Genomic DNA, 18926 nt, shown 5'->3' on the forward strand with positions numbered 1-18926 from the left:
ATACAGCCCGTGCGATAAAGCGCGAGATGAAGACAGTGATGTCGATCGATCGTGTCAAACGTAAATAATAGCGATATCGATTTTGACTCGGCGACGATCTGATATAACGCAGTAATAGGTGCATTATCAGCTATTCTCGGGAAGGGGGGAGGGAAGTAAGGAGGAGATGCCAAATGTTCTCAGAGAGAGAGAAGGCAAAACAGAGTAAATGAAAATCCAAGCGGAAAAAGGAACACACACACATACACACACACACGCACGCGCGCGCGTCAGTCTGGCGGCGGTATAAAAAACTAGGTAGAAACCGTGAAATAATATAGGATATATATGTGTATGTATATATGTATGTACAATATTCTAACGAGACAAACATCACACACACACACACACACACGCACACACACACACACCAACCGATGGTGGTTGTCCGAAAAATTTTCACGATATCTCGGGCATCGTTTCGACCTATACATATACATTCTCGGCAGTTACAGATCCGATAAGGATATACGTATTTGTGATAAGTTACTACGAAGAAAATGAATGTACAGGAGGAGTGCGCGGTGTGCGCGCCCACCCCGGACGATCCGGAACTCGCGAAAGGAAAAATTCGTAACGGAACTCGACTCGCGAGAAAGTATCTCGAAGGCTCGACGGGATACTATTTTCCACGTGCATTTTCAGCACGCGCGCTGATTGTGCACACACTTGCGAAACTTCGAACGTATCTTCCTCTTCGTAACACGGCGGGAATTTTGCTGAAAATCTTCGTCGCGAATTACGGATCGTCTGTCGTGGGAGCTCCAGAAGCGAGCATCTCTATCGATCTTGAAGGAAAGAAATGATGATCGCGTCGAGGAAAAACGTCGACATTATTGCACAAAACTCCTCAGGCTCGTCAATTGGAATGCTGAGAATACATGTGGGCCAGAGTTTCGATTTTTTCAGAGAAAAATTAATCCAACTAAAAAAAAAAGTATGGAACAGCGATTGCAACTTTACAAAACTTAATAACTTCCGCTTCGTTATCTCTCGAAGTTCATGAGAAAACTCTCGTGCGTGCGACTCACTCGGCCGCTTGCATCTTCAGCGCTTCGCAATTGTCGCGACATTTCGCAGCCGGTCTGAAGATTTTTCAATTGCCTTAAATCACACACCTAACGACGACGATACACGGGATATACACATCCGTCGTTCTTTCTCTATCTTTCGCTCTCGCTTTTTCTCCTATTATCTGCTATCCATCGTCATAACTTTGATCGGTACGCGAGCGATTATGTTCAATCGAAGCTCGTACCGGACTACGCGATTCGGTATCGATGTATCGAAAACGAAAAAAAAAGAAAAAGAGGAAAAGAAAATATGATCGTGTTCGTATGAGGCGGGAAATGTGAAGCGGGGTTGTAGTGGTGGTGGTGGTGGTGGTGGTGGTGGTGGTGGTGGTGGTGGTGGTGGTGATAGTGGTTGGTCATCAAGCGTAACAACACAACAACCAAGAGGCTACCTGTAATAAATTACACCAAGGCGTATTTTATTTTTTTTTCTTTTTTTTAAATACGATTTAGTCGTGTCACTAGTGTCGGCTAATTAATTACGTTAAATGGATGTGATGTTGGCTGCTGGTTGTTATATAACTGTAATAATCAATTAATATACTTATTAGAATCATGACGCAGCAGGTAGGTACACAGGCAAACGGTGTTGCTTTTTTCCTGATATTTTCCTCTTTTTTTTTTTTCGTATATATAGCTGATTGGTCTAACTCAATTCTGATTCTAACAATCGCGATCTAAAAATTTCGTCCCCGCATCGGAAAAAGAAAAAAAAAACGTGAAACTCATTCGATGAAATTTCTCTTTTCGCTCTACCGAGTCTGACCCAATTTATGGTTAATTTCGTATTTCTTTTTTTCAAGTTTTTTTTTTCATTAGGAAGATGTAGATACATTTCGATTATTGTGTGTAATCAATTATGTATAATTGAATAATAATATTAATAACTGATACTAATAATATGGTAATAATCATAATAATTCCTCATAATAAATGTAAAAGTTGGTACACAGAGATACAAACGACTGCACTTGTTTCTGCGGACAAAAAAGAGACTTACAAAACGTGACACATGCACAATATTAAACGAAAACTCGAACAACACAAATCACCAGATTAATTTTTCTCTTGTTTCTTTTTTTTTCCTTGTTTCAGCACCGATGATCATACAGCGGCGTAATATATACTCTCGATATCTTGAATCTGCTGTGTGGCTCAATAATTTTTTTATCTTTATAAATTATATTGATATTTAATTATCTAAAAAAATTCTAAAACGTCTTGTCTGCAACGTCTGTCGTATACCACTCCATTAACCTACAAAACTATTCCTTTTCCAAACATGATTGTAAAGTCCTTTTTTTTCGACCACGCGAGAGGGCTTCAGACAGACTAACAAGATGTTTGTAACTCTGGATGGAGATAACTCAATTAGTAAAACTGAAACCTTTTCTGTGGTTCAGCAATATTGATAGTAAAACCCTATTCAAAATCATAGGTAGTCTGAATAATGCTCTCGAGACTCTTGCCATTAATTCTTCTCGTCCTCATCGTCCTCTTCTTCTTCCTCCGATGCTTCGGCAAGCCATGTTAACCATGAATTTACCTAAACATGACACAATTGCATCTGCATTAATTTTCGAGCCATTTAAATCAAGATCGTTCGATCAAACATTGATCGCAGTTTTCAACAAAAAATTATGAAAGAAAAAAAATTATTTTTAAGTTGTTTTTAAGCATTAGGCTATATGTTAGAAGTGATTTCATACTTTCTTTATATAAATTTTCTTATTTTCTAACAATCTGCTTACCCAACGCCCAACGTGTTATCTTTACTTATTTTTCAATGACATTCTTAAAGCTCTTTCTTTCCTTGTCATACCCATTTTGATTAATGACATCAGACATGAGAAAATATATGCATAAAATTCTTGAAAAAGCACATAAAAAAAGGTATGTTCACAAATGACAAATGTGTAAAATATTACGGAAACTTTTTCATTACTCGAATAATCAATAGCCATAAAAATAACACGACAAAATAACAGTAGTTAAAAAGTAAACCACGTTGTCATGTTAATTTTATAGCTACTTATCGATTATTAGAGCAAAGAGAAAGTTTCGATTTATATTATACACATCTGCTCAATCGATCGCGAGTGTCACCACCTTATAGACGCATCTTTTTATTTTTACGTATTTCACAAGAATTTTGTATATACATCTGATATTTGAAACTTTCGTGGAGACATGCTCGATCTGGCTTCCGGTTTATTGCCACGTCTTTCGTAAATTAGTTACCGATGTTTTGAGAACATTTCAGTTCACTTCTTCATTTTGCGCGTGTATTTTTCCCACTTTTAACGTTATCAATCAATATGACGGTGAAAAGAAACCAGAGAGGCTTTAATGATGTATTTATAACGGACTTACAACATAGACTTTAGCTTTATCGACAATAAACCGATTAAGAAAATATTAATCAAGCCGTTAGAGCCTATTATATTAGTAGTGCGCGACAAACGACAAGATAATATATCTGTTCTTATAGCCGCACTTTCTGAACTAAAATCTGTGTGATCCAGTAATTTTTCTAATATGCTTTTACTCAAGCACCGATAACTATGTTTATCCAGTGTACAGATATTATAGTACCGAGTAAACGAAGTTGAAAAAAATTTTGCAATTATTTTTAAAATAGAGATAACTTAAGGTGTAAGAGAAGATAATGTATTGATTCTATATAGAAATAAGTAAAAAAATATGCACATTTTATGAAAAAATTTCTATGTTTGTATGTACAATAATTCAACAACTATAAAATTTCCATTTTTCACTTTGGGTCAATTTGACCTATGAATGCTAAATTAGGATTAAATATACATCTATATCATCTTAAAGATAGTGCAATTTCGTGCATAAAGAACTGACTTGATTATAACAGAAGAAAGTGAGAAGGCACTCGTCATAAAAAAAAACCCCTAATTCTACTAGAAAATATTCTAGCTTATAAGAATCAAGATAACATTTACATACCTGGAATAATGCTTTGCCCTTGCCCGGATAAGCATCGGTGACAGCTTCTCTCCATTTATGATAGGCTTCCTCTTCGATAACTTCAAGGTTGTAGAGTGCTATGAACCATCGCAGCAGCAACCCTTTCGGAAAATTGTGCGAAAAGCAGAACACTTGAAGCGCATGGAGAGCCGTTACTTGAGAGTCGATGGTGGTCAGGAATGTGCGAATAAAGCGTGCGTATTTCTGCAGTAGCGCACTTTCCTTCTCTTGCAGTTGTTTGTCCGGATTCACAGTCGGATCAACGCCAGGTGCTAATGTTGTCTCCTGTTGTCGCAAACGAAGATCAAGATATTACAGACAAGATTCTGTCATTTCTACTCATAAACGCAACTTACTCAATCCGCTATCGGGCAATTATATGAATAAACGTTTTAAGGAAGTTGTGAGATGAAATAAGTTTCATAAAAATGGAACTCGCAGTACGTATACATTGAAATATTATTTAACTGTTCGTTAACTGCAATTAAAAAAAAAGGAAACATTCTGGAGCCGATATTTGCAACTGAGATGGATGTTCTTTATACATTTTTTTTCAGATTAGCGCGTTATTTTCAATTTTTACTTTGGAAATACAGCAGTATCGAGTTCATAATTTATAGTAAAGTTCGAAATATATATACACATATTAAAACATCTATTATCTTCTTCTATTACTTATGCATCTCAACCACATACACACCAGATCAACTAATGCATAAATAATATTTTCGTATTTATAATATTGCGTACACACGTATATATTTATCTCAATTTCGTTTCAAATTAACATTTATTATTTTGACAGTGAAATAAATGTAAAAATGTGATTTTTCCTGATAATACTAAATTTATAAATGTTCCCCTTTAATTGAAAATACGACACTGAATCTAACAACTTTCTTAAGTGACTCAATTTATCTTCCTTTTTCTTGTTTAACCGAAATAAAGAAACAAGAGGTGGTACTCGACGATGGTCGCTTGAAAAACTAACCTGAGTGATGTACTTGAAAAGCACATTCATCATAGCGTTAATGAATGCGGGATCAGAATGGTGTTGGGGATCCAGCTTCTCCTTGATCCATTTGTAAAGAGCGTTAGGCGCCGGATCGGCTTCCAATTGACGCCACATGTCCCCTTGGATTCTGAGAAGGGGATAGAGAAAAGTCAATTCTCGGTCCTCCAAGATCTCGCCCAGTCGCTCCTTCGTTTTCTCCGCTTCTGGCAGTTGGCTGATAAGATCCACCTTGCTGTCGTTGAAGATCTGCGTGAGTCTCGCCTTGCCCTGGGTCTTGTGCAGTTGCTGGAGCGTCAGCAGGAACAGCGGGTGATGACGGCCGTTTTCCGTTTCCGAGGCAAGATCCGTCAGCTGAATCAGGTTGTCCACTATGGCCTTAGCTGTCAGGAAGGCAACGTAGGATGCTACGCAAGGCACAGTACTCTCCCTCTCCGATATACTGGCCACGAGCTCCTTCCATCCTTCGTTCACTTGCTGCAGAGTGAGCAAGTTCTCCTTTTTCAATTCGACCACGAGCTTGGCGGCGAGCTCGCGCTCCGAGTCCCCGCGATCCAGCGTGTTCGAATACAGCGTGTAGATTGCATGACGCAAGAATCGTTCGGGTATCTTAAGATCTTTGAAGGCTGTCACTGCGTCCTGCACGTTCATGTGGGACATGAGATCGTCCATCAGGACGTGCACCTTCTTCAACACCTCCTCGCGAGTGGGCCCTTTGTCCTTTCTGTCCCGAGCCTTCTCCCTCTTGTCCACAGGACCTTGCTTAATCACGATAGCGGGCGGTGTCTCTTTGTGCAATAGAGGCGAGCTGGGCTTCAGAGTGGCAGTACGTAAGAGAGGCAAGTCTGAACCTCGTCCTGGGAACAAATCTATTATTTTTACCATTTAAAATATCCATTAACTCACCAAGTTTGTTCAATTTAAGCTTTCGTTAACAATCTGGTACACGAGGCTTGTCCCAAAAATATCCGACCTCTCTGCTTATATCATGAGAAAGATCTACTCCGGAGTGATATGAACCAATGTTGCCTTCAAAGTGGTCTCCTTTCGAAACGATGATCTTCCAGCGGTCCACTCACTTCCGGAAGCAGTCCTGGAAGTCGTTTCTTGCGATAGCCAACAGCTCCCCCGTCGCATTTCGTTTTATCTCCTCAACGTCGTCTAATCTTTTGCCCTTCAACCTTCAATTTTTTCAATTTAGGAAATAATCAGAAGTCACACGGAGTTATATCTGAACTATACGAGAAGTTGGTGAACTTGGACAACGCCGTGTTTAGTCAAAAAGTCCTGAATCAGACGAGAGTGAATGAGCGTTATCGTGATGCAGTAGCCAGTTTCTCACAAATGCAGCAGCCGTTTCCTTCTCACTGCGTCACGCAATCGTTTAAAAACTTCATTGTGAAACGCGGCACTCGGAGTTTTCGACACTCACAAACTGTGCACCATTGTCGACTGAACAGCTGTTGAGTCGTGCCGCTTGGTAGGAATACTCCTCAAGGTCCCCCCTAAATGCTGAATGCCTGTTTTCCACACAATAGGATGCCCAAGGACAAAGATATACGCAGAGGTCAGATGGCTTTTGGGACAGATCTCGTATACACAAGATCTCAGATATAAAGCAAGTTTTCAGAACGTTACACATGTACTCTCAATCGATCATTTTATGGACATATCCTTGCAACATATTCCGCAAGAATTTTGAGCACGTCATTAAACAAAATGGCTGTAACAAGTAAACAGAAGTCCTTAAAAAGGCTCGAGTGAACAATCTGATATGATTTCAACAATTAAAGTTACGTTTCAAAACAACTACTAAATTATTAAATGATTATCGCTGATTGACGTCGAAACGATTCTGTAGTTGAAAGATGACACGAAAGAGTTGAAGAAAAGCACTCACCATTGTTGAGAGGTAGGTTCAAATTGATGTTAGTCTGTTTGAACATCATCGAATTGGCTGAGGGTCTTAAAGACACTTCTTCCGGATGTCCTCCGATCAGCATCTTGTTCTTGTTGAATCGTAGTTGCTCTTTATTGCTACCTGCAATAAGACAAGACGTAGAAGTCGTGCGAGAATGACTCAGTTGGTGAAAGAAAAAAGCTACGCTTACTATTGTTAAAGTTCTGCGGTAAATTGTGTTGCGGTTGGTTGCGTTTCCCTTCGTAATTGTTCTGATGACGACTCTGGTTCGGATAGTAACCCGGCTGATTGCGTTGGTTAGGTCGGCCGTAACCAACGGGCGTCGTCCCTGCGAATCCATTCGGGCTGAATGGTGATGACATACCGAATGAAGAGGAAGTCAGTGGGATACTTCCCATCATATCGACATCCAGTGCGCCTCGTCCCATCTTTCGTAAAAACTCCGCACCGAGGCGATCGTCCCGTCTATGGAAACCGTTTCCCCTCGAAGACTCCTCGTTGTCGTTGCGGATTTGATTAATGGGCATCGGACCCTCGCTGCTGGTGGCCTTGCGCGGTTTCCAATCGTCACGGCGTAACTCAATCACATCGCGCAGCATGAATTTAATGCGTAGAGGAAGTTCCCTACTCTCTGCCAGGGAGTTCATACGTTTGAAGTATTGATCCATGAGTCCGCGGCCCTTATCCGAGTCAAGGATACGGCCGCAGGTACGCATAATCTGGCAGAGACACTCGATATCCTCCGCAGTGTCCCCCCGGGATCCCCCTCGCCTTTTCTTCTCCAGCAACTGCTGGATGCAACGGTGTAAAATCGGCTCCGACACGATTCCCAGTTTGCCGAGCTCCCCGATGAACTTGATGTTACCAAGCATCTTGCGCTTGGCCACCTGCCGGCGCTCCTCCTCCTCGGGGCCCAGCTCATCCTGATTCTCGAACGCCTCGCTTGCTTTTGAACGATTTTCGAACTCGTCTTTGCACTTGTTAAGTAAAAGAACTCTGAATGTGCTCTGGCCTTTTTGACTTTCATCGATTGGTTTTCGGGGTTCAAAGTTTGCGGCTTCGTCAGACAGCTGTTTGCACAGCCGTGCGTACATAGAACTGTACTTGGGTTCATCAAGTGCTTTTTCGAAGATCTGGGAACATTGATTGACGTGCTTCTTTTTATCGGATGTGTCATCGGGAATGTTTGCGCCAAGTCGTACACACACTTCTTTCGTGCGTGTACGACTTGCACACGGGAGAGAGAAAGAGAGCGCACGGCCGTTGAAAAACCGCTCCGAAAAATAATATAACGCTCGATTAGATACGTTAATTAGTAGACGGGAATTGTCTTTTTATCGATTTTAGCAAACTCGTCCGAGCGCTCTGTACAACAATATCGACGTCTCTCACAAAATTCATGTTATACGTACCAAGAAAATAACACCCTTAAGAATCACATGGGAATTAAGCTCAACGTTGAGCAGGTCGTTGCTCAGCTTTGCGAACTTTTCCGGTGTGAGCTTGTTAAGAATACCCCGCACCTTTCTAAAGATGAGATCATTTCGGCTTTCTGGGGTGAGTGCATCGCGTCTAACAGTTGAAGGAGGGATCCAGCGTTGCTCAGTGGATAGGGAGCGAATATCGTCCCTGGAAGGCATCGAATTTTTCTAATTTCAGTGGTCACGTGTAACTAACGAGAGCGAGATACTTTTTGCTGAGCTAATCGCGGGTGCCTTAGTAGCAATCGGCGTCCCGCGAGTATCGTTTGTTACAGCCGAACTTTAGCTTTGTAGATCCTGACCTTCCTCCCGAGACACGAGAAGCACCCCCCGGTCCTGTGGGGTTGTCCGTTGTTGCGCGTGTTTTGGCCCCCTGAGTGATAAATCACAGCACACAGATCTTCCTTGAGGAAGCTGCAAAAATTATATGGAATTTAGAATATATCTTTTGCTCTTTCATTATCTTAAATAAATATATATGCATATATATATATTATGCATATATAATTATAATTACATATATATATATTTACTTATTATTATAAATTTATACAAATGTAATGGATCGAATAGTCGATTATAATAAGCGTAAGTCAGATCCGACTCGCGAGACGGCGCAACGAATGTGATGGAGCGGCAGTGTAGAGACGCGAACGGGTGTGTGTGTGTGCTGAGTGAGAAAAGTAGCGTGTAACAACAGCCAAATAGAGCATTTTTTACAAAATGATTATTCTCAATATCCCTTACATAATATTATAAATTTATCTACTTATTATATATTTATATGATTTATATTTTTATTATATTAGATTAGTATTATTAAAACAAACACCCGAGTGATTAAAACAATGTATGTAATGCATTAATTCCAATCAAACTTTTTGCCATCGAATTGTCGGAAATTCACTCCAATTATGACGCAGCTGACCAATTCCGTCGATGTGACAACATTTCGTCCCGTGCAGGAAACGAAGATTGAGGATAACGAATTAGAAACCAAGAAATTCGCGAGAAACGAGCAATTTCGAACTCAGTTCGCTTCGTTCGCAAATTGCTCATTCAATTCCGAATACTCGATCTCCGATACAGGCTTCAAGAGAAGCATGTCCGGTGTTTATTGGGACACTCGGTAATTTCGAAAGATTCCATCCTTCTCCACGACGAAGGTCTTCCGCGGACGAGGCAAGGACCTTCTTCCCCGGGAAGATGACTTTGATCTTGCTCGCCGTCACGAGAGCAAAACGACCGAAACCCATGGGCGAGGAAGGTGGGGAAAGGAGCGTGTATGTAGGGTGCGGCTCATGGTCAGACGGTCAATGAACCCTTTCTCCCTACTCTCTTCTCGCTCCCCTTCAAGCCAACCCTTCCTTCTCTGCCCTCCTGCTTCACCTCGACCGATCCTCGCGAATCCCGTCGTCGTTGCGTGCCACTCGGCCGAGGTCGGACGGCTTCGACTGTGTTGGACGGAGGTCGTACCCGTCCGGCTACCTCTACCGGGTGTCCCAGAACGTTCGAAATGCAGGAATGGAATTTAGGCAAGGCAACGTGACAAACATCCGGCCGGCTTGGTACTTTTTAAATGCTTCATAATAATCCCGCGAGAAGCGTCGACGAGGAAGAAATTCGTTCTCGCCATTTGATAGCTTCGAGAGGATGATTCATGACTGAACAAAAGCAGCTGATTTGTACAATCGAGTCATTATAAAAACAAAAGTAACAACTAACTGTCCGATGACACGAAAATCAAAGAGATATCGACGACACACGTTATGTCTAAACGACATTCTATAACCATTTTAATTATTTCTTTCACTTTTTAAGTTCTTTATCTCATATTTATTTCATATTGAATTTAACTTCATATTTGTGCTCGTCTTAGTTTGGCGATTAGTTTTGCCTCGTTATTGTATGCTAAAGGATTTCCCCGTAAAAATAAAGATTATTATTTTAGCAAAATAATATGCAGATTGTCTATACAATAGCCCGTTCTCGGAATCTTACATTCCCATGTAGGACCAGGAACGGACATTGAATCATTACAATCGCAACATAATCAAATCCAGCATCGATTTGCTTAACCGGTTATTTTGTATACAACCAATTATTAAAGTAACCAATTGTTTTGGCTCATCTCTATAGTTATACCTTTCTTGATAGCGATTACCGTACTGTCAGTAAGATTGTTTATCGGATCGGTCGATCCTCATAACTTGAGACATTTTCTCCCGCTTTGAAGAATATTGCGAACGTAAGTGCATTAAAGTAAACGTAAATTAAACATGTACAATATTTATGCAAATTTCCCGGGGGAAGATAAGTCTGAAGTATGTGCATGAATTCCTAGTCTCTTGCGTCTTGAAACATCGAATGTTGTGTACAAAATGGAAGAAGAAGATACTATGTTAAAACTTCTATACTGTCGTGAAACCTCAATACTGTAATTTTATGATAACAATGATAATAGTAAAATAACAATAACAATAATAACGATATTACAAAAAATAGTAATATTACAAGAAATAGCATATAATATTATAGAAATAACTCATACAACAACAGAAAATATAAATACGTAATACTTAAAACACGTAATGTAATCTGCAATTTTCTCTATAACTCATATCACGTCTTCACGTCTCCGTGTTAAATCAAATTAGTCCAAAAACAAATTCTCATAGAGTAATAGACATAAAAAAAATAATAATAATAACAAAGCACAAATTCGAATAAATCGGAAAAGAGCGAACTTTTACAGTGCAATTTTATGGACTCTTAATTAACTCTTCTCCTCTGTGTTCGCTGAAGCGCAAAGACACCAAGACAACCCTTGGAGCAACACGGCCGATGTTGCGAGCCTCGCTTAACGTCCAATAATGTTCAATGTCGTAATGAGTGAGAGAAATCGACGGCCAGGTTTAGCGTTTGAAACATGTAACGAGAATGCAAGGCAAGCGTCCACTGAAATAGCATTCTCTAAACATTCGGTTTGAGGCTCGGCAGGCGGCTACGATACGCGGCTGCTAAATGCGCAATGAAAATATATGATCCCTTACAGACACGTACCTATCCACGTACAGGCAAACAATGACGATAACGACGAGATCTTGACTGTCTCGCGAGAGACGAGAAAGAAGAGAAAAAGGAGAAAACGATGCGCGTCTCTCCCGTTGACGCGTTTTGTCTCACCGCCGGCAAGGCGAAGTTACCGGATACATCGATACACCAATACTAGGACGTACATATCCGTGTACGCCTGAGAGAAGGTTGCCCTAAATTTGGAATTTCGCAGGTCGGTGGTTGACATGTGCGACAACACAAGAAATTACCTTCACGTGTCGCCGCCGAGCCGCGTGAAATCCGAAACAAATACGAATCTTACGTTGAAATAGCGCTTCGTCAGGTATTCCTGCTTCGAGCGGGTGTCCTTTGTGAAGGACAATTTCCACGGAGGCGATTCGACAAATGGGCTTATTTTACAAAGCAGCACCGTCGAGAAATCCTGGAGATCCCTTAATTTTTGTATCGATGCATATGTTCAAAAAAGAGTTGCGGCGCTTAAAGCCTCGGCTTTTGAGTGCTTCAAGATTTGCTGTTAAGATTTGATCACGAACGGCGCTGTTAAGATTTGATCACGAACGGCGCTGATTTAAATTAAACTTTGCAAAATTGAAAGCTGGAGTTCAATGATGACGCGTACGGGGAGAACAAAATTTTGCTCCGAATTTTACTTTAATTGCATCGTAAAATCTAACATTTTCTCCTAAAAATGCTTTTTGATCACTACGCTATTCCCCCCTCTCCTCCTTCTCCCGAAAATCAACGCGTTCGCATGGAGTATCCATCCATCGCGTCTTCATTCACGCCGAGAAGCGTCGCGCGGGTCAAACGTTGTTGTGCGAAAGAAACGATCTACGCGAACATGGGATTAACGTCGCGCGACACGTGGCAGAAAAAATTCCACGGCGACACGAGGGCATACCGATCAGTAATGGAGGGGATGGTTCCTGCTGAGTGCACACGTATATACGGCACGCAGCATGCGAGTCATTCCCTCTGCTTCCTATCATGCTGCAAGAGGCCGATTCCTGACATCACTGCCGGCTGTGACGGATATCGCTGTGCAATCTGTTATAGTGAGAAGGGCCTGAAGCGGCGGAATCGCAGTACGGGCGCGTATGTGTCGGAATTTGCAAGATAATTAAATAAACGAGTCGATGTGCATGCATGTATACTAGCGTATACATTTAGAGACGGCCTCTCTCTCTCTCTCTCCCCCCCTCTCTCTCTATCTATCTATCTATCTTTCTCTGTTCTCTAGCTTCTTCGTTCTTGGCAAATACTATTTTCGAGCATATATTTACAGCCAGCAGTATCCGTTACTTTAGCTCTCTCTCTCTCTCTCTCTCTCTCTCTCTCTCTACCTGCTGCAACCCGAAAAAAGATTTCTCGTATCCTCGAGATGCAAGACACGGCTATTGAATTAATGTCATTTATTTGTCTAGTAAACCGCCAATGTCAACTGCTGTAACGACTCGAACAGTTTTCCATGAATATCGCAAAATCACTCGAGTCCGCAATTGAGAGAATCGTTAATCACGGTAATAGTTAGAAAAGATCACATCGCGCTGATCGCGAGTTTCAACTCGCAAAAACGGCAGAGAATAAAATACAAATTAAATGTTCTCGAGTATTTTGTTCTTTAGGGATACAACAGAAACTAAGGAAACTGGCAAAATAAAAAACAAAGAAAAAGGAAACAGTGAGGTGAAAGTAGGATATAAGATATAGACGAAAGTCAGATAGCTCAGATGAAATGAGAAAGCAGAGAAACTGGAAGAGAAGAAAAAAAAAGGAATGAAATCAGGAAAGACGGGGAGAAGAAGAGGACGAAGGAGATGGAGAGAAGGGATTAAACATTTGTTTTTGGAATATAGCGGGTGCAATAGATAAGAATGAAGAGATGTAAGAGTATTTGGAAAAATTTGAAGTAATTGGCTTAACAGAGATATTGTGGAAGAAAAGCGGAAGAAAATAAGAAATAAAATGTCAAACAAATATAAACGGAGATGTAAATCAGCAATGAAGAGAAAAGGGAGGGCCAAAGGAAAAATTACTATGGCAACGAGCAAGAAATTGAAGAGAACGAAGAGAGCTGAAGAGAGGAATAATGGAAATAAGGTTTATTTAACGGAAATAGAGATATTTGAGATCGTCATTTAAAATGGGCCACCCCATGCAATAATTCAAGATTTAACAAATATAGAATTTCCAATATTTTCACTTGGATAAATTTGATGGTTCATGCGATGTGCAAAGGGATTAAGATAAAATATAATTGCGCTCACAAAAGCTGCACGATATCGGACATAATCGTCGAGCATAATTCAGACAGTTAGCAAAATGTTAACGTTGTCGTGAACACAATATATTCGCCGGATTTCGCGCTGATATTCGCACTCGGCGAGAAAATAACCCGCTTCCCGTGGAGACGAAGAGAGTGACGAATGTAGAAATACGTCTACGCGGCACTTCGAGATAAGAGATGCTAGTCATGAGGTCGATTCTATGCGGTGAATAATCACCCAACAATTTCGCGAACGCAAGCTTCGCCCGCGTTCCGATCTGTTTGCGCTCGGCTCACAGGGCTGGCGTTATAATTCGATCCTGTTGCACGAATCGGTATCGCCGAGATAACGACCGAATTAATAAATAGAAATTTAATCCATGATTAACCGCGCTGAAAATACACGTGCGTCCGTGACTCTCGTGACGAGTTTTTTTGGGATACGCGTGTACAACACGCGATCAAATTGTCGAAACAAACTCTGCGGAGAAACTTGTACGTTTTTTTTTTTCTTTACATTGCAATCGACAATTGCATGCGACAATTCAATTGTTCAGACATTTTTGGAATATAAGAAACAACAAAGTAACATTGAATATTGTCAAGTATATTCGAAATATGACTGTTAACGTTGTTGTTTACCGATAAGTTTAATCAATAAGTCTCATAATATTAAATTATAAAAATGGACGGAAACCAAGATTAGCCTGGAATTTTATACATAGGAGCAGATTTTCCACTCCTCTCAACAGCTGTGAAACTGTAATGTTTTCCTACATGAATAGGCCTTTTATTTCATATATGCCTTTTACAGCTATTTACTGACAATAGAGAGAAAAAGAGAATTTTTGTCCATTTTCACAAGTGTCCTCGAACGATCTCGCATGTTGTTTCATCCAAATCCATCTTTTTATTTACAAATGGCACGTGATATTTCTCAACATTTCATATTTCTTGTTTCTCGTCTATGACGTGACGAATCCAATATGGTCGCGGCGATTACTCCGGAGCCTTGAACGGCAGGAAACGAGCGCAGGAACTGATCGAACCACCGATATCGCGAGCGAATGATTTGCGAACTTTGTTTTTGTTTGATCTGTCTGGATAGCGTCGCACTTTCCGCACGCCGACTGGTCGATCTCTCGAGAAGGAGAAAAGAAACAAAGATCGGAAGAAACGGCACACTATAGATCGCACTAGTACGCACGTTGATGCGTGCTTTGTGCGTATCGAGCATCGATATGACGCCGATAGGATCCTTGAGGGATCGTCAATATGCGGGCGCACGACAACGTCGAACAAAATGATAGCGACGGATAGTGACGTAAAGCGAGCGAACGAACGAGTAAGCGAGCGAATTTCTACCACCATACGTTTCCCCTTCACTCCCGACCTCTTCATCACCCACGACCGCAATGAGCATTACTTTCTGTTTCTTCGTGACACGTCATTGATACGTCGCTGACGTATCGCTGGGTTCTCTGCAGTCAAATGATCTGACGAGCCTGAACGATCGCGATTCGACTGACGCGACAATCTTAAACACATGCGATATAAATTAGGTTATTTATGCTTACATTCCCCAACTGGACACATTTATTTCTATAACTAATCAACATAGGCGTCTATCGCAAGTGAGAGATTTACTGCTGAGCATTAACACAAAATTATGTGTACTGAGAAAAGAAATATCTAAAAAAAAAAATAACAATAAAAAATGTTTATTCAGCGATACTATAACAATATAATCATTCATATCGATATATAGGTATCTCTATAGTAAAAACAAATTTTATTGAAATAAGAAAGTATAAATTTTCTTCAAATCTATAGCTTTTCATGAAAGCAATTGTTTATTCTATTTAAATAAAAAACAGACAATTTAAAGAGAGACAAATAAATATTCTATTAATACCGATTGAATAATATATATAAATATTTTCTCACTCAATCTGAAGATTGAATAACCCTCTTTGACCTCAGATATATAATTCGAAATCCCTAAAACCTGTGCAAATATTTTGTCTCATGCAAGAATATTCAGTATCTTACAGTTTCTATATTTCTGACAAACATATCGAGCCCGCCGTTTTAAATTAAAGCTCTAAGTGAAAAAAGTAGCATGACTAAGTTGTAGAGCAATTCGTAACGAGCAAATTAAAAAAAAAAAAAAGAAAGTATCAAAATCAGTTAGAAATTACATCGTCCGACAATTTTTGCCCAGAAAGTCTGTCTTTTCCCATTGTGCGGCGTTCCGAATATCGATGAGAATCATCGACAAGCTAGAAGACCGAGAGAACGAGAAAAAGAAAGACAGAGAGATAGAGAAAAGCGCGAATCGGAAATCATATACGACATATCTATCCATTGATGCGCGTAACGCAAGCAAACACAGGGCTGTTGTAGACTATAGGTTGCTATTGGTGAGACGAGAGCGGCGGCTGAAGAAAAATCAGCACGTCTATTCATAGTCCGATTAGCGTTTTGAAGTCTGCTACAACAAAGAGTCTGATCGAGACCTATGGTGTCTCTCTCATGCGCGCATATGTATGGTATATAGCGCGTGTGTGTGTGTGTGTGTATGTGTAACACGGTTGTTTTAAAAGGCGAGCGCGCACTCAACATGCAATATACTACGACTACAGCACATAATCACGACGCACGTTTCAATAGAATAGGACGGGTTTTTCTGTTTCCCTTTTTTCTCCATTTCGTCTCCTCGCGACTCATTCAGGTGTTGCGCCAGCATTCTGTAGATTATACACGGAAAAAACAAACGCTCACCGTAAGCCTGACTAAAACTCTTTCAGCTGATTCTGAGGAGCGCTTGAATAAAATTACACGGTTGTCACAAAAAATGAATCTTGAAATTTCCCGACTTTTCCATGTTTATCAGACGACAGTGGAGAATTTTCCGTGACCAAGACGTATTTTTAAACTTTAACGTTCAGAAGCAAGAATTGCAGGAAAAATAGCTTGTATTATTAGAAGCAACACAAACTTAGAAGTTCAATAATACAGTTCTAAATGCAAATTCAGGTCAGCATAAAATCAATGAGTATTGGAAAAAAAAAAAAAGAACGCGGTTATGACGGAAAAACGCTAAATAAAATTGACCAATCATATTCGATTATTCTCCTTACGGTCGAGAGATAATCGATTGTGTGATTGGTCACTTTTGTTACTGCTTACGTTTCACCGCTGAAGTTTTTCTACGTGTCACGGTCTTAACGTATAAAAAATAATTTGTAAAGTACACGTTATTTTGAACGCATTTGACTATAAATATTAGATATAATGTTTAAAAAAAATTATAAGCACTCTTTAAGATAAGAGTATTTAAGGGTATTCTAAACAAAGTTCAAAATCCCAGACTTTTTGACATCTTTCCCTAATCCTTTTCCAAATTTTCTCTGATCAATTTAATTTCCACGACTTTCCCCGATTTTCTCGACTTTCTAGGTTTGTGACAATCCTGAATTATTATCGATATTGTTTTCTCTTTTTCTCGTTTGTGTTTAGCAAAATCAAACCGCACAATAGTGTTATATTTTTTATGTATTTTCTGTTATAGGAGATTAGTGTGAGTGTTCTTCAATATTTGTTCAATATTGATGTTGCCTCTATTAAATTAGCAGTAGCAAATCGGCAAGATCAGAGCAGACCTTACGTAGTAGCCTCAGAGATGCCTGTATTGACTAGTGTCAAGAAATATTAACAGAAGAAACGTGTTTTTATATATTTAAAGTATTTCTAACTTTAGCTTTAAATAAATATGAAAAATCAAAATCAATTATATTAACAACTTTACATCTAACATTTGCATTAAACGTTCCTTAAAAAAAAAAAAGGTATATTAAAAATTCGCTCGAAACATGTTATAAAGACATATTAACCCTTATCGGACGCTAGCTTTTTATGCGTGATTCTCACTAGGTTGTACCTGGTTTCGGTAAATATGCGAACTTGTCACCTCCTACGTGACGTACGACCGCAGCGACGAAGTATTGTTGTCACATGAGAGGTGACTTACGACCGATAAGGGTTAAAAACGTTATGTTGAAATATGTGTTTAATATTTAAAATTTGTTTAGAATCTCTGTTTTAAAAACAAAATGCTACAAGCAGAAATTTTTTTTTAACAAAACGCTTTAAATCAAATTTCAAACCGAATTTAAAATAACGATCCTAGCGTTAACAGTGAAAGATTCCTCAAACTTGAGATCGACTCAACACAAACAACGTGGGAGGAATCTGAATGTGATTTAGAAAACTAAACACGACGAAAATTTATGTTGAATGTGCGAACTGTGGACGAATGAAAGAGCTCATTGAGAGACGCGCCGCGCGTGAGATCTCGGGACGAAATCCTCACGGGCATTTCAAACGGATGCACAGACGAAGAGAGACGTGCATCGATCTCAAAAATAGCACAAATACGCACTTCGCCAATTGATGATCCCGAGCGAAACACACGACTCGTTATTGACGTTTGCCGATAAATCGGGATTTTTGCACGGATTCTTTACGAATCTCTTTTTCCTGTAGATGGCGATTGACGCCAGAGTTGTAAGACGTGCGCGTGAAGGTGAGGAGGGACGAGAAAAGCATAACGACTGTCTTCGACTAAGAGGAAAATAGCTGGCGAATACTTCGACGATGGTCGACACGCTTGCCTTCTGTGCTCGCAAAGTCGGTCGTGTGTGCTTGGGAGCAACATCGATCGACCTGGCGTACATCTACCGCCAGCGTAGTCAGGCACGGGAGTGTCCCGTTGCATCTCTCAGAACAAAGCGAAATTTCCGGAAAGCACTTGGCTGCCTCTCTCACTTCCTTGGAAGAGAGAGAGAGAGAGAGGAGCACGCGTGTGCAAACGCGCGCAATGGCGAGATTCCGTGCTCCGCTCAATTTGTTCGCCATGTTCCGCGAACCTTAACCCTTTTCGTCGCACATGCCCTCTATTCCCGTGAAATCCGACGACGGAAGACGATATTTACGAAGTCCTGCCCGAGCACGCGAAGATGATTTTTCGCGTTGTTGAAAATTCAATCCCCCCCCC

At 40.3% G+C, this 18926-nt stretch overlaps 1 protein-coding gene across 2 annotated transcripts; it reads right to left on the bottom strand.

Moving 5' to 3' along the window:
• Positions 1-1507: 1507 nt before the first annotated feature.
• LOC106741196 (eukaryotic translation initiation factor 4 gamma 2) lies at positions 1508-8682 on the bottom strand. 2 transcript variants are annotated; one of them, XM_014612931.1, is made up of 6 exons: positions 8455-8682; positions 7233-8175; positions 7022-7162; positions 5101-5978; positions 4089-4394; positions 1508-2658 (listed from the first exon to the last, which is right to left on the bottom strand). In XM_014612931.1, exons 1-6 carry the CDS (start codon positions 8680-8682, stop codon positions 2584-2586), a joined length of 2571 nt encoding a protein of 856 aa, XP_014468417.1. In that variant the 3' UTR covers positions 1508-2583. The 2 variants fall into 2 exon arrangements, with proteins under 2 accessions (XP_014468417.1, XP_014468416.1); XM_014612930.1 differs by having other exon boundaries at positions 5101-5990.
• Between the last annotated feature and the right edge of the window lie 10244 nt (positions 8683-18926).

The sequence above is a fragment of the Dinoponera quadriceps genome, unplaced genomic scaffold (genome assembly GCF_001313825.1).
Source record: "Dinoponera quadriceps isolate SergipeBrazil2010 unplaced genomic scaffold, ASM131382v1 scaffold475, whole genome shotgun sequence".
In the NCBI taxonomy this organism is placed as follows: domain Eukaryota; kingdom Metazoa; phylum Arthropoda; class Insecta; order Hymenoptera; family Formicidae; genus Dinoponera; species Dinoponera quadriceps.